Source organism: Crotalus tigris, unplaced genomic scaffold (genome assembly GCF_016545835.1).
Source record: "Crotalus tigris isolate CLP2741 ecotype Arizona unplaced genomic scaffold, ASM1654583v1 scf7180000019599.1365583, whole genome shotgun sequence".
Taxonomy (NCBI): domain Eukaryota; kingdom Metazoa; phylum Chordata; class Lepidosauria; order Squamata; family Viperidae; genus Crotalus; species Crotalus tigris.
In genome coordinates, this window is record NW_024097615.1 from 813,999 (window position 1) to 829,261 (window position 15,263).

The following is a 15,263-nucleotide window of genomic DNA, read 5'->3' on the forward strand; positions in this document are numbered from 1 at the left end:
CGTTGACGTTGCTTGTCGGAAGGTCACTAAAGGCAACCGTCGTAAATATGAAGCAGTTGCCAAGCGTCCGAATTTTGATCACGTAAATGGCCTTAGGCGTGAAAAACGGTCATCAGTTGCTTTTTTCACTGCCGTCATAACTTTGAACGGTCACTAAACAAAGGACGACTATAAACCCAATTTAGGCTTTTGGTGGCAATGGCAAGCAGGATATTTTCAAAAATAAACTGGGCCACCATTCAACTGGGATGATACAAGGTTGTCAGCTTTGAGAGGGTATGTGTGTGGCGGGTTGGACTAGAACAGAGTTCTCCAACCTTTCCGGGCTTGCGGCCCAGAGGGGAGAGCAGCTTCCAAATTACTTCGTGCCCGCGTGCGTGCGAGCACACAAACAGGGCCACGCCCACTGGCACGGTACTAGTGGCTGCATTCGTGCATGCGGCATGCGCTGGCACCATGCGCGAAGGGCTGTGCATCCCCGTGGCGGCTAGCGCCCGTTCATGCATCGCAGATGGGCCACGCACACACACTCCCGTGCTAGCAGCCCATTCGTGCATGCGCAAATGGGGTGCACACGCCCCCCGCGCTAGGGTTCCCGTTCGCGCAAACAGGGCCATGGGCACTAGCGCAAGCAGGGGGAGAATGGGTGCCGCACATGTGCATGCCCTGGCCAGCCATTTCTGCGGCCCGCTGGCCAAGAGACCTCAGGCCAATACCCGGCCACGACCCATAGGTTGGGGAACCCTGGGCTAGAGGACCCCACGACCCATAGGTTGGGGAACCCTGGACTAGAGGACCCCTTCCCGCCGTAGGATTCTATGCTCTTTGCTCCTGCGATTCCTTCCAGATGAACGTGCTTCAAGAGAAAATAAAGAGCACCACCCAGAAGATAATGGCCCTCATCGCGGAGCTGTCCATGCACCAGGCCGTGGCCATTAACCTGCAGCAAGAGATGCGGGACAAAGAGCAGACCGTGCTGTCCGTGGTCTCCCGACTGGCCAAAGGCCTTCCTCCTCCTAGGGACATCGAACAGGATTGGCTCCGGGTCCTGCGGGATGAAAAAATGCATCAAGTTGCAAGCGAAGCGCGAGAAAAAGTGAGCCTTCACAACGGGTTTTCTCAGAACATCGATATTTTTCAGGAGGGAGGCAGCTTTGGTCAGTGGGCAAAGCAGCGTAGAGTCTGTAAAAATGTCCCAAGTCCTGGAACATCACGAGAAGATGGTGGTCAAGCGCCGGGGAAATCAGAAGATCCAGACAGTTGAAATGGGGATAAAGGTTTAGGGCAAGCTGAAGCTCTCTCCAAGAATCTGAGCTACTAACGGTCAAGGGAAATTGGCAGTAGATAAGAGTCAGTGGAATAGAACAGTGGTGGTGAACCTATAGTACGGGTGCCAGAGGCGGCACTCGGAGCCCTCTCTGTGGGCACACGTGCCATTGCCCCAGCCTTGCCTCCCCCCACGACCTCCTCCCCTCCAGCAGCCCCCCTGAAGGAGGGTCGCCCCCGAGCATGGCCCACGCAGAGCAGTGCAGCCAAGGACATGGCAGCCAGGCAGCGTAGACAAGACTCTACCCTCACGCCCCATCATGCAGTTGATGCTGTGGGGCATGGGCAGAGGGCGTGGCCGCCATAGCACTGCTGGGCGATATGCGGCAGGCCCTGGAGGTGGTGAGTGGCCCTGCGGGCAGGCAGGGTGGGGGAGGAGCAGGGGCGGGGCAGGGTGGAGCAGGGACGGGACCAGTTTTTGGGCACTCAGTCTCTAAAAGGTTCACCATCACTGGAATAGAAGGTGGACTGGACTTAGGTCTCTTGTGGGTGTGAAGGCATAGTGGCACAGTGGTTAGAATGCAGTATTGCCAGCTAACTTTGCCAGGAGTTTGATTCTGACCAGCTCAAGATTGACTCAGCCTTCCATCCTTCCAAGGTCAGTAAAATGAGGACCCGGATTGTTGGGGGGCAATAGGTTGATTCTGTAAACCGCTTAGAGAGGGCTGTAAAGCACGGTGAAGCGCTGTATAAGTCTAACTGCTATTGCTATACAATTGCTCTGAAGTCAGACAGCACAGAGGGACTCTTCTAATACAGAGGTCTCCAACCTTTCTCAGTTGGAGGACCGGAGGGAAAGGGAGAGGTGAAACGTTTTACACACACGTGCAGGTGCACACGCAAATGCTACGCTTGCGTAGCAGCATCGGTGCTAGCGCGAGTGGGGATGTGAGTGTGTGCTTACATGGGCAGTGCTGGCCAGCCTGTTCCTCGGCCAGCAGGCCACAGGTTGGGGACCCCTGTTCTAGCAGATCAATTGTCAGAGCAGGCACAGTCTTATTGCGCTGAGCTAACCCAGGAGGAAACACAGTAAACAGTGGTCTGTGTTAAATGATGGTTTTTCTTACACTATCTACAATATCAGAAACAATATACATACACGTTGTAATACAGCAGTCTTCAACACAGCAGTTACAGCAGGAATACAGAAGAGAAAACATCTTTCCTTTTATACAAGGCTCTTAAATAGACACAGACCCTGCTGAGTCATTCCCATCATTACAGCATACATTATATCAGCTGGTTTAGCTTTGAAATCATTACCTTGACCTCAATGCATCTTAGTCAGCGGCTGAGAATAAATTTAATGCTGACCCCCATATTCTGTTCCTCCAGCAGGCTCTGGAAGAAGAACAGGCAGCCCTGCCCACCGCCATCCACACGACGGCGGAACAGCGTCCCAACGCCTACATCCCCGATGACGAAAACGTTCTCCCACTACCGAGGCCTTACGGGGCGCTAGCGCCGTTCAAACCCAGCGAGCCCAGCGCAAACATGAGACACCTCAGGAAGCCAATCGTGAAGCCCATCGAAATCTGAGAGACTCCAACTTCTGTGGAAGGAGAAAACTGCTGGCCGAGGAGAAATGCTCCACTTTTGACTCGACAAAAGGGAGTTCCTCCGGATTACAAGAGGCGGGCGTGAAAATGTGTGGCTTCAGAGCTGTGGGAATGTTTTTGCCTTCTTGAAACTTCCTGGGGTCTGATGAAATAAATGTTTGAAAATATATCTATATCTATATTTAGATTTTGCTGACAAAGAGTTAAAGGGAGACTAGTATAGCTATTTCGAGCTATTTAGCTCTCATCAGCTAGCCATACCCTTCTGAGATTCGAACCTGGGCCGCTTGCACATTAGGCAGCTGTATTAACCTCCAGGCCACAGGCTCTCCTCACTTCTGTCAGCTGATACACACACACACACACACACACACACACACACACACACGAATGCTCGTCGTTTCTTCTGGTATGGCAAAATGCTGTCGTCATTTACTATACTTTTCTTCGTTTGGAATGGAAACATTTAAGGCAATATTTGGAAGCCCCAGCTGTCGTAAAATAGAAACTTCCATCGCGCTACGTTTTGTTTTAATACATACTTTTTTAAATTATTATTCAATGTGAAGGTGTTGGATCAGGATAGGAGATCCGGGTTCAAGTCCTTCCACATCCAGGGGGTTAAGTGGATTATTTGGGGCCCTCCCTTGCTCAGAGCCCAACCAAGCTCAGGGATTGTGGGGGTGATAAAATAAAAGGGCTATGCACGTCACCTTGAGCTTCTGAACAAAAAAAGCTGGATCAAAATCTAATAAATCGGTAGCATAAGCAAAAAAAAAAAAAAAAAACCAGCTGGAGAAACAGATTTCAACTGTATTTCTGCACAGTTAATTCTTTCAATCCTGTTTGGACACCGAAACCGTGGTTTTGATCCTTACTATACGTGTAAGCTCTTGAGTAAAAAGATTTTCTACCACAAGAGGAAAAAGCTGAACAAGGAAACAAAAAGATCAGAACACCAGCAAATCAACACTCAGATAAACAGGGATTAATACCTATTTATCAAGCAAGCAAGCAAGCAAGCAGTAAACACCCTAATCTAGGAATTGCCAGCTCAAACAAACAAGCATTTAAACAACACACTCCTACCAACACTGCATATAAAAAGAGGGTGGGCCTTTAACCCCAAGCCTTTCCTATGGTTTGGCATGCCATCTTGACTTTTCTTTGTTGCCTGCAGAAACCTCCTTGCAGTACATTTAAACGATGAGAAAACGCACAGAAAGTCTATGACATCAATGCAATAAAGACATCGAAGTCCAGTTCCAAATCTATACATTTATTTCCATTTACATCCAAGTTCTGGTTTCTCAACTGCAATATTCTATAGCACCCTGTTTGTGGGTGTATCTCATATATACATAATACGATAGCTGCCACCTCCTTATCGGTCCATTATATTATCCAATGTTGTAAGTAAGAATTTAAAAGCTAACGTCCGTGTGTTTCACTCCGACATTCCCTCTATTTAATCCTAATTTTGTAATTTACTCAGAACCGCAATTGCTTCGGGGGCTCAGCAGCACAATATCCTATTAATAATAAATACTACGCTGAAGTCAGATTCAGTTTTATTCTTGTAATGTTACAGTGAGACGACCTCCCATCCGTTTGAATATCGGATTATAAAAATTTATTTCGGAATATTCCAGTCCACCTATTTACATTGATGCAAAAAAACAAACCCCAATAGCTTGGGCTATTCTGAATTCCAAAATACCCTTTTTCTAATTCAGAAAAATATTTCTTCATCATTGGAACAGGCCACTCCTTCCAGGAGAGGGAACTGGTTTGAAAATGAAAATTTAGCACCACCCGAATTTAAAATATTTTGTCTTCAGAACCATTTGCAGAATCACTGAGCCATTTTTAAAAGTTATAACGAATTCTGGTCAGCAGTAAACCAAAGTTGTGATATTTCTTTTGGGCATCCTGTTAAGAGCTTCATACCCGTCTCTTCTCTGGATTGCAGATGTTGTGCAGATGTTACGAGGCCCAGCAACATTCTGAAGCTCCTGGATTCATAATTTTGTCTTGCTAATGAAATAAGTTAAAGATCCAAGAACATTGTAGTGTGTTTCAGGGTCACCTCTTCAACCAATCTTGCGTTCATGTTGGTGTCTTCCATAGAAGCTGTCCATCCTAGGAAAGAATCATGCAGAGAAATAATATTATATAGAAATAATATCATGGGCTGGACGTCGATCGCCAGGGTCATCAGTAAAACTAAAACCGCTCATTTCAGTTTGCAATTGTTTTGCTTTTTAACCCAGCTGGACAAACACATCTTTTTATTTTTTTCCCTTTGTCATATATTTTTCCCTCCCTTATTTTTCTAATGTTTTCTTTTGTATTTTTTGTAGTTTAGATTATAAACTAATAAAAAAAAACCAGTTTCTGCACGTGTCGGAAACATGCAACTGCTTTCCATTTGCACATCCAGGACGAGAATATGAATCGCGATACCTTATGCATGTAATTGGTACATCATGAATGTATTTTAAAACATTTCACAAGCATAACATAGACATTAAATACGATTATCATCTAAACCAAGATAAACTCAATTAAGCTACAATAAAACAGAAGGAAATAGACTTACCTTGACGTTCCATCTCTGTGATGATAGCCATCAAATAGTTGAGTGGGAGAAACTCAATTTGGGTGGGTATTCTGTCCATAAATGGTATATTATACTGCAAGAGAAGAATGCATTCCAGCACTGAATGGCTATAATTTAACTCCATGTTTCAAGGAATTAATTTTTTAGACGAATCAGAGGCAAAGAGATCAAAACATACGAAGAACGGCTGTGGGATTTGGGTTTGGCTAATCTAAAGAAAAAGAAGAAACAGGGGAGACATGATAGCAGTGATCCAGTATCTGAGGAGCTGCCACAAAGAAGAAGGGGTCACGTTATTCACCAGAGCATCAGAAGGCAGGACGAGAAGCAACGGGTGGAAACTAATCAAGGAGAGAAGCAACCTGGAATTAAGGAGAAATTTCCTGACAGTGAGGACAATCAACCAGGGGAACAGAAGTTGTCTCCAGAAATCGTGGGTGCTCCATCACTGGAGATTTTTAAGAAGAGGCTAGACAATTACCTGTCTGAGATGGTATAGATTCTCCTGCTTGAGCGGGGGGCTGGACTAGAAGACCTCCAAGGTCCCTTCCAGATTCTATTCTATTCTATTCTATTCTATTCTATTCTATTCTATTCTATTCTATTCTATTCTATTCTATTCTATTCTATTCTATTCTATTCTATTCTATTCTATTCTATTCTATTCTATTCTATTATTCTACTAGCTGTACCCAGCCACTCATTGCTGTGGCTCAAGAAAGAAAAGAGAAAGTGCACGTTTGTAATATGTTTAATTTCACAATCCTTGTGGGTATACAATATTTTTTGTTGTTCCATTGTGTGTGCAGATATAGAGATTACGTCCAACAGATGGCGCTGTTTTTCAAAAAAAGCATGTTTTCACCTGTTTTTTTTCAAAAAAAGCATGTTTTTACCTGTCACAGGTGTGACATCTATATAATATAGGTATATAAAAACCTGAGCAGGGGGTTGGACTAGACGGCCTCCAAGGTCCTTTCCAACTCTGTTACTCTAAGCATCTTAAAGGTACTGGAGATTTCAACTCGCAAAAAAGCTAAGGAGGGGAAGATGTGAACACCTGAAGCCTTGCTCCTGGGAATCTAACTTCAATATCTGTATCTTATTCAGACCCAGATTTTTTTTTTTTTTTTAATGAAAAGGAGCAGAGACAAACTAGCCCACATTCTTAACAGGTGATCAAACTTTTACCTGTTCGTTGCTGAGTTTCTCAAATAAGAGTTTCACATAGTTCCTCGCAATAACAGCTGTGCTTAAAGAATGGGTCCACAGCTGACACACCTTGCAACCAATTGCCTGCAGGGGCAAAAGAAGAAAAGGGCGGAGGGAACCTTTTAAATATCAAATATGAACTGGAACTTGGAGAACTGAATCTGTTCCTTCAGGGGTGGAACCAACATTCATGATAAACCACACACTTGTGTGAATAGCGGTTTTTTTTTTTTACGTACAGGACAGGTGTGGACAGAATTGCCCTTTACCTGTAAAGTACCGTATTTTCCGGTGTATAAGACGACTTTCTAAAGCCTCAAAATCTCAAAAGTCAGGGATCGTCTTATACGCAGGAATATACGGGTAGCTGTTCTCTGAATTTAAAACCAATCTGCCCCCTAGTGGCCAGCCCTATTTTTTTACAGAAATAAGCACTAACACAGTGGTTCTCAACCTTTTTAATGCCCCGACCCCTAACCGGTCGTAAGTCGAGGACTACTCAACCAGTCGTAAGTCGAGGACTACTCAACTGGTGCAGCACCGTTTGCAAAATGGGACTTTTGGCGGGCTCAGCGGGGCAGAGACAGCCTGGACAATTCCTATTGGCTTTTGAAAGCCAATAGAATTAGACTCTATTCAAGAGAGTCTATTCTATTGGCTTTCAAAAGCCAATAGAATAAAAGGGAGGAGCACAGCTAAGGAAAAGAGGGGGAAAAATGGCGGACTGCGTTGTTTGGCGACCCCTGTGAAATGGTCGTTCGACCCCAAATGGGGTCCTGACCCACAGGTTGAGAACCACTGCACTAACAGGACAAAGCTTTCTAGCAGCAAAGGAGCACCTATTATGCTCATCTATAAACAGAAATTCAATATTGTACTGTATTTTCTGGCGTATGAGATGACTTTCTAAAGCCTGAAAATCTTCTCAAAAGTTGGGGGTCATCTTATACGCCCAGTCGTCTTATACACCGGAATATACGGCATATAGAATACCATTAGCCTATTTTACAGTTTAATCTTTTAACCCACTCCGGGTTTGTTTTTTGTTTTTTGTAACACTCCAAATTCAACTACCGATAGTCCTTTGACTTGCAACTGTTCCTTTAGCAATTGTTCGAAGTCACCACGGCCCTGCAAAAGGAACTGGTGACCGTTTTTCACACTTAGGACCATTGCAACATCCCCAGGGTCAGACTTCAGATGCTTGCCAATTGGCATTTACGTATGACGGTTGCATGGTGTCACGTGATCACCTTTTGGTGTTCGCTTAAAACAGCTGCGGCAAGGAGGGTTGTAAAATGGGGGAAAAAAATCACTTAACAAATGTCTCACTTAACAACATAAATTTTTTGGACTCAATTGTGATCGTTAAGTTGAGAACAACCCATAGCATTTTTATGGACAGGACAGGTATGGATACAATTTCCTTTTACCTGTAAAGTATATAGAATTCCATTACTGTATTTTACTGTTTTGTTTTGTTTTTTAATCCCCTGCATTTTTTTTTTAAAGAAGCAACCTGGAACTAAGGAGAAACTTCCTGACAGTGAGAACAATTAACCAGTGGAACAACCTGCCTCCAGAAGCGGTGAATGCTCCAACATTGGAAGTTTTTAAGAAGAGACTGGACATCCATTTGTCTGAAATGGTATAGGGTTTCCTGCCTGAGCAGGGGGTTGGACTAGAAGACCTCCAAGGTCCCATCCAACTCGTTGTTATTTTACACCCCAAGATCTGCCCTCTTCACTGTGTGCCAGATTCTGGCATCCTTGCACTGTTAGTATAATTCATTTTCTTCCAACCCACCGACTGAAACACCGTGTAAACTCGCACGGATTGAAACAACCCCGACCAGCCAAGAAGACACAAACGTCTCTTAAGCAGCCACGAAGACGGATGGCAAAATAATATTAATTCTGGCTCAGAATCCAAAGAGGAAGAAACCTGATCCCCGTGGCTTAAAAATAATTTCCAACGCGGCGAAACAGCTGTTCTGGAAGAAAATGTCATTCGGCTGACTTTCTGCCTTCTCCGAAACAGAAAGGACAGCGATAAGACAGAAGTGGCTTTGTGGATGCTGTTGTCATTGCTGTTTTTCAATACAGCCAAACAAAGAAGGCCTTTCTGTCGAGAAAGTTCAAGTTGTTCTTATTTCTTGAAATAGACAAGGAAGCTTGCCGGAAGAAATTTGAGAGAGAAAGAGAAAGATAGAAAGAGAGAGAGAGAGAGAAAGAGGTAGGGATAGGGGGAGAAAGAGAGAGGGAGAGGGAGAGAGGGAGAGAAAGAGAAAAAGAGAAAGATATAGAGATGAGTTAGGAAGAGGGAGGGGAGAGAGGGAGAGAGAGAGAGAGGGAGGGAGAGAGAAAGAGAGAGAGAAGGAAAGGGAGAGAGAGAGAGGGAGAGTGAGAGAATTCAGCAGAAGGAGGCCTCCCAGGTCTAGAATGGCCTACCACTTCTGGATACCACTTCCAGAAGTCTGTTCTAGGCCTGGGAGGCCTGGAGGAGGCCTCCCAGGCCTAGAACAGCCCGCCGGAAGTGCATGGATGCCACTTCCGGAAGTTCGTTCTAGAACTCAGCCTGGATGAGGCCTCCCAGGCCTAGAACAGCCTGCCAGAAGTGCACAGATGCCACTTCCGGAAGTTTGTTCTAGAACTCAGAGGCCTGGAGGCAACCTCCCAGGCCTAGAATGGCCTGCTGGAAGTGCATGGATGCCACTTCCGGAAGTCCGTTCTAGGCCTCAGAGGCCCAGGCCTGTATCCAATAAGAGAACTGATTGTTTAGCTATTTGAATCCCACCCCTGCATTTACTGCAAACAGATCTAAGACTAGTTATCGGAATACGGCGGTTAGTTAATAGTTACCTGGGGAAGCCTTGTAAGGATACTCAGCTTGAGCTTCACGTTCTTTTCAGTGTCGTCTAACTCTTAAAAACAAACAAACAGGTTTGAGAAAAAGGATACGGGCTAAACAAGACCTTGGCTTGGCTTCAGTCCGGTTTACGCCAATGGAGACTAGCTTTGCAAACACAGATCTACTCTGCTGGAATGTGGAACATGGTTAGCATGTTTTTAGTCCCCTTACGCAAGAGAATGACGCATATTACAGGCCGTCCCCGGCTAACATCCACAACTGGGCTGAGAATTTTCTTAGTTAAACAAAGCGGGTGTTAAGTGAATCACACGGTACTTGAAGAGAAGGCCTAGGGGTGACATGATAGCAATCTTCCAATATCTCAGGGGCTGCCCTAAAGAAGAGGGAGTCAAGCTATTCTCCAAAGCACCAGAAGGCAGGACAAGAAGCAACGGATGGAAACTAACCAAGGAGAGAAGCAACCTGGAACTAAGGAGGAATTTCCTGACAGTGAGAACAATTAACCAGTGGAACTACCTGCCTCCAGAAGCTGTGAAAGCTCCAACAATGGAAGTTTTTAAGAAGAGACTGGACAGCCATTTGTCTGAGATGGTATAGGGTTTCCTGTCTGAGTAGGGGGTTGGACTAAATGACCTCCAAGGCCCCTTCCAACTTTATTATTATTATTATTGTGGATCATCGCACAGTCAGCCAGATGTTCAGACTGGATTTGGCATTTTGTCTACCTATCGAGTCCTTACCCAGGACCTGGGATAGGTAGATCTGGGTGTTGGATGGTATTACAGGTATCGTCGCAGGATGGAAGCAGTTCCTAGTAAGGCTGCCTTTTGCAATTGACTAATAGCGAATTTGTCAATGCCGATGATGGTGTTCAAGTGGTGCTCCAGTTGTTTTGGGATTGCACCCAAGGAGCCTATTACTATTGGTACTACCCTTGCTTGCTATTATTATTATTATTATTATTATTATTGTTGTTGTTGTTGTTATTGTTGTTATTATTATTATTATTATTATTGGCTTTGCTTGGCTGGGAAGATTGTAGATGTGACCCCAGGATGCTACAACGCTCGTAAATATAAGCCAATTGCCCAGCCCCTGAATGTTGATCCCATGACCAGGGGGATAGAACACAGAATAACAGAGTTGGGACCTTGGGAGGTCTTCTAGTCCAACCCCCTGCTCAAGCAGGAGACCCTACACCATTCCGAACAACTGGCTGCCCAATCTCTTCTTTAAAAACCTCCAGTGATGGAGCACCCACAACACCACCAGTGCCAGCAACGAGTGTGCCCCTCCCTGTCAATCTATACAATCTATATAAGAGCCGCGGTGGCACAGTGGTCAAAATGCGGTACTGCAGGCTATTTCTGTTAATTGCCGACTGCCAGCAGTTTGGCAGCTCGATCCTGACCGGCTCAAGGTTGACTCAGCTTTCTGTCCTTCCGAGGCCGGTAAAAGGAGGACCCAGATTGTTGGGGGGCAACAGGCTGACTCTGTAAACCACTTAGAGACAGCCATAAAGCACTGTGAAGTTATATATAAGTCTAAGTGCTGTTGCTATTACTCATATGTATAGTGGCTACTACTACACGCAGGCTAAGCATGAAGGTAAAATGTGCCTCTTAAGAATCTTATCATTCCTTAAGAAATGTTTCCATTCTGGGGAGATGAAATCCACAAGTCTTAAAAGTTGCCAAGTTTAGACACCCCTAAAGTAAAGCATTTAGAGCTCTTTTATTTAGCAGTCAGTTTTAGACAGAAAAAAGCAGCAGGAATAGAGAAGCTCCAATAATGCAGCCTGTGATTTTACATGGATGGATGTTCTGGGAATTTGTCGTGAGTCACAGGCTTATCGGGTGTTGCAAGCATCAATGAATAAGCGAGGCAGATGTAAATATGAAGAAATCATATTTTGTGTGTGTGTGTGTGTTTCTGTTCCTTTTGATACTTGCAACCTTGCATGTTTCACACTTTTTCATCCTTCTTTTTTTATCCTTTCCTCTGAAGTTTTTGAGACTTGCGAGATTGCAAGTAGGTCAAAGGTTTAGAACAGTGGTTCTCAACCTGTGGGTCGGGACCCCATTTGGGGTCAAACGACCATTTCACGGGGGTCGCCAAACAACGCAGTCCGCCATTTTTTCCCCCCTTTTCCTTAGCTGTGCTACTCCCTTTTATTCTATTAGCTTTTGAAAGCCAATAGAAGAGACTCTCTTGAATAGAGTCTTATTGGCTTTCAAAAGCCAATAGGAATTGTCCAGGCTGTCTCTGCCCTGCTGAGCCCGCCAAAAGTCCCATTCTGCAAATGATGCTGCACCAGTTGAGTAGTCCTCGACTTACGACCGGTTGGGGGTTGCGGCATTAAAAAGGTTGAGAACCACTGGTTTAGAAATAAGGATTGAAAGAGTATCAAATGGGCCATGTGACCGGTGTGAAAAGGATCAGAAATTCAGGTAGTCCTTGACTTATGACCATAATTGTAGGTTGCTAAATGAGACATTTGCTAAGTGAGCTTTGCCCCAGAGTCCGTGTATTGCCTCCAACAATCTGGGTCCTCATTTTACTGACCTTGGAAGGATGGAAGGCTGAGTGAACCTTGAGCCGGTCAGGATCGAACTCCTGGTAGCAGGTAGAGTAGATAGAGTTAGCCTGCAATACTTCATTTTAACCACTGCGCCGTCATGACGCAGACTACAATCTGTATGAGTAGACCCTGACTTACAGCCATTCATTCAGTAACCATTCAAATTACAACAGCTAAATGACTCAAGTTATGGCCATAGTATACTCTCCCACCCCCGTGGTCATGGGATTATGGTCTGAGCGCTTGACAGCCCATTCATACTTACGACTGGTTGCCAAGTGCCCCACGATTGTGTGACCACTAGTTTTTCCTGCCGTCTTCCCCAGAAAGTCAATGGTGAAGCTGGTAGGGAATGCCACAAGCCATTGCTGCCTGCTGAGAGGATTCCCTCCAGTTTCTGGTTGAAAAAGGATTTTCAGCTCCACAATGGAGAGGTTTGAAGTTTCTCTATTCTGAAGCTGAAAATAGGTCTATGCCAGACAACCTTGGCTCTTTTATGACTCGTGGACTAACTCCCAGAACTCCTGAGCCAGCCACACTGAGGGGAAAGGGAGAGGTTTCCAAGCTGAGCCATGCTGGCTTAGGAATTCTGGGAGTTGAAGTCCACCAGTCATAAAACAGCCAAGGTTGCCTACCCCTGGTCTATGCTGAAATCCTCTCTGGGGCTGACAATCCTGCTGGGATTTCAGCACAGACCTCTTTCAGCAGCGGAGCGTGGTTGGCTGGGAAATTCTGGGAGTTGAAGTCCACAGGTCTTAAAGTGGCCAAAGATGCTTTTTCAGGAGGCAACTGGACTTCTTTGTTTTTTCTCGGAAGACGTTTCGCTTCTCGTCCAAGAAGCTTCTTCCGCTTCAGAAGCAGAAGAAGCTTCTTAGACGAGAAGCGAAACGTCTCCAGAGACCAACAAAGAAATCCAGTTGCCTCCTGAAAAAAGCCTCTTTGGGATAACCACAACTGGGACGACTGAGGATCTCCGTAGACACAAGTCTTAAAAGCGGCCAAGGGTGGAGACCGTCGCTCTAGTGTGCAAGGAGGAACATTACCTTTCCAAAGATTCAGGACGTACTTTTCTGTTAGGTGCAGAACTCCGTGGTCGATGTACTGCAGGACGGTGTGCAAAGGGAAGCACCTCATCCCCACCTCCAGGTGCAGAGTGTGGAATCCTGCGTTAAAGGAAGACGTCAAGGAAGCGGTAAGGACGAAGCCCATGAGAAAGAGAGCCGAGAGAGTCGGTAAAGTCATCCCACGTCATTCACGCATTCTGTTTGTTAACGAGAAAATCACAAGGCTTAGATCTGGCGGGCGGGATCGGTGTGGCAAAATACGTACTGGTGGACCTTCCACTTTCAACCATTTGAAGTAACAACGGCAGCGGGAAAAAAGGGACTTTTGACCGATTCTCACACTTGCGTCTACCGTTGCGGCGTCCCCAGGGTCATGTGATCAAAATTAGGATAAATATCCTGTAGATATCCTCCTCCTCTCTGTCATCTCTATCTATTATCTATTTTTCTCTCTCTCTCATCTCTCTATTTCTCTCTATCATCTCTCTCTTTCTCTATCACCTCTATCTCTATTTATCTGTCTCTCATCTATTTAATCTCTCTATTTATCTCTCTCATCTTTCTCTCTCTCATCTCTCTGTGATCTGTCATCTCTATCTCTCTATCATCTATTTATCTCTATCATCTCTCTATCTCTATCTCTTTCATGTCTCTATCTCTATCATCTCTCTATCATCTCCATTTCTCTATCTCTCTATCATCTCTTTGTGATCTGTCAACTCTCTCATCTCTATTTATCTATCATCTCTCCATTTATCTCTATCTCTATTTATCTCTATCTCCCCCCCATCCATCCATCCATCCACAGAGAGGGAGAGAGAGAGAGAGAGAGAGAGAGACTGGACCAAAGCTTTCATGGCTAAAGTGGGACTAGAATTCACGACCCCCCATTTCCTAGCCTGACGCTTGAACCATTATACCAGTGGTTCTCAACCTTTTTAATGCCACGACCCCCCACAACCGGTCGTAAGTCGAGGACTACTCAACCGGTCGTAAGTCGAGGACTACTCAACTGGTGCAGCACCGTTTGCAGAATAGGACTTTTGGCGGGCTCAGCAGGGCAGAGACAGCCTGGACAATTCCTATTGGCTTTTCAAAGCCAATAGAATTAGACTCTGTTCAAGAGAGTCTATTCTATTGGCTTTCAAAAGCCAATAGAATAAAAGGGAGGAGCACAGCTAAGGAAAAGGAGGAAAAAATGGCGGACTGCGTTGTTTGGCGACCCCTGGGAAATGGCCGTTCAACCCCAAATGGGGTCCCGACCCACAGGTGGAGAACCACTGCATTAGACCAAACTGGGTAGAACAAAACAAGATAAATGTGGAAGGGAAGTACTTCAAAGTTGATGTAACTTCTCTGCAACTTGACCTGCATTTAAGCCATGTCACAGAACCATCAGCCATGATCACAAGGCAGATCTATCTGCCAATTAAAAGCAGGACTGGCCTTTAGCTTTTAAACTCTCCCATATGATATTCTTTCTCCCATAGCAATATCCCTCCCCCCAAAAAATAAAACAATAAAAAAAATTCCACTTTGACCGTTGTGAGCTAATGCTCTGTTAAGCATTTCCATTTTTAAAACTTGTTCCTTCATAAAATCTGTCCTCTAGGGGCCATTAACATTTTCATCTGTCCTCAGACTTATCAGAAACACCAACGGCCTCTTAGGAAGTAAAAAAACCCGTGACTTGAAAAAAAAAAAAAAGCCAGCCCTAAGCATCTTACCCAACAACTCACAATGGTTTCGCAATGGACAAAACCACTAGCCAACTTTTCCGGTGAGACCCGTCTTAAATCAGATTTAAAAAAAAAAAAAACAAGTCAAATGTTTCGGGGACAATTTTAACCTTTTGCTCATTCGGAAAGAACTGTGGAAGTATCTTGGTATTAAGACAGGGATGAGATTCTTCTCAGAAGTTCCTATTCTCTTGCTATTCTTAGAAGTAATTCTCCAAAACAGCTGAAGGCAGGACAAGGAGTAACGGTTGAAAGTTTATCAGAGAGAGAATAAACCTAGAAGTAAGG

General features: G+C 44.9%; 2 protein-coding genes across 7 annotated transcripts in view; one reads left to right on the plus strand and one right to left on the minus strand.

Moving 5' to 3' along the window:
- The window catches only part of CCDC146 (coiled-coil domain containing 146), a 73,313-nt gene extending 70,259 nt beyond the window's left edge, over positions 1-3,054 (plus strand). Inside the window, exons 18-19 of one of the 2 annotated variants that reach the window (XM_039363834.1) lie at positions 848-1,096; positions 2,662-3,054. In XM_039363834.1, the coding sequence (XP_039219768.1) occupies positions 848-1,096; positions 2,662-2,865 (453 nt within the window). In that variant the 3' untranslated portion in view covers positions 2,866-3,054. The remainder of the gene's footprint in view (positions 1-847; positions 1,097-2,661) is intronic. The other variant, XM_039363835.1, reaches the window with a different exon arrangement.
- A 1,089-nt stretch (positions 3,055-4,143) lies between these two features.
- LOC120317325 (gamma-secretase activating protein) overlaps positions 4,144-15,263 on the minus strand; it is a 45,934-nt gene continuing 34,814 nt past the window's right edge. For 2 of the 5 annotated variants that reach the window (XM_039363837.1, XM_039363836.1), the window contains exons 27-31: positions 13,216-13,335; positions 9,582-9,643; positions 6,700-6,804; positions 5,488-5,581; positions 4,144-5,027 (exon numbers count right to left, since the gene is read on the minus strand). In XM_039363837.1, coding sequence (XP_039219771.1) covers positions 4,936-5,027; positions 5,488-5,581; positions 6,700-6,804; positions 9,582-9,643; positions 13,216-13,335 — 473 coding nt within the window. In that variant the 3' untranslated portion in view covers positions 4,144-4,935. Of the gene's footprint in view, positions 5,028-5,487; positions 5,582-6,699; positions 6,805-9,581; positions 9,644-13,215; positions 13,434-15,263 lie in introns of those variants that run through there. The other 3 variants (XM_039363841.1, XM_039363840.1, XM_039363839.1) reach the window with 2 other exon arrangements.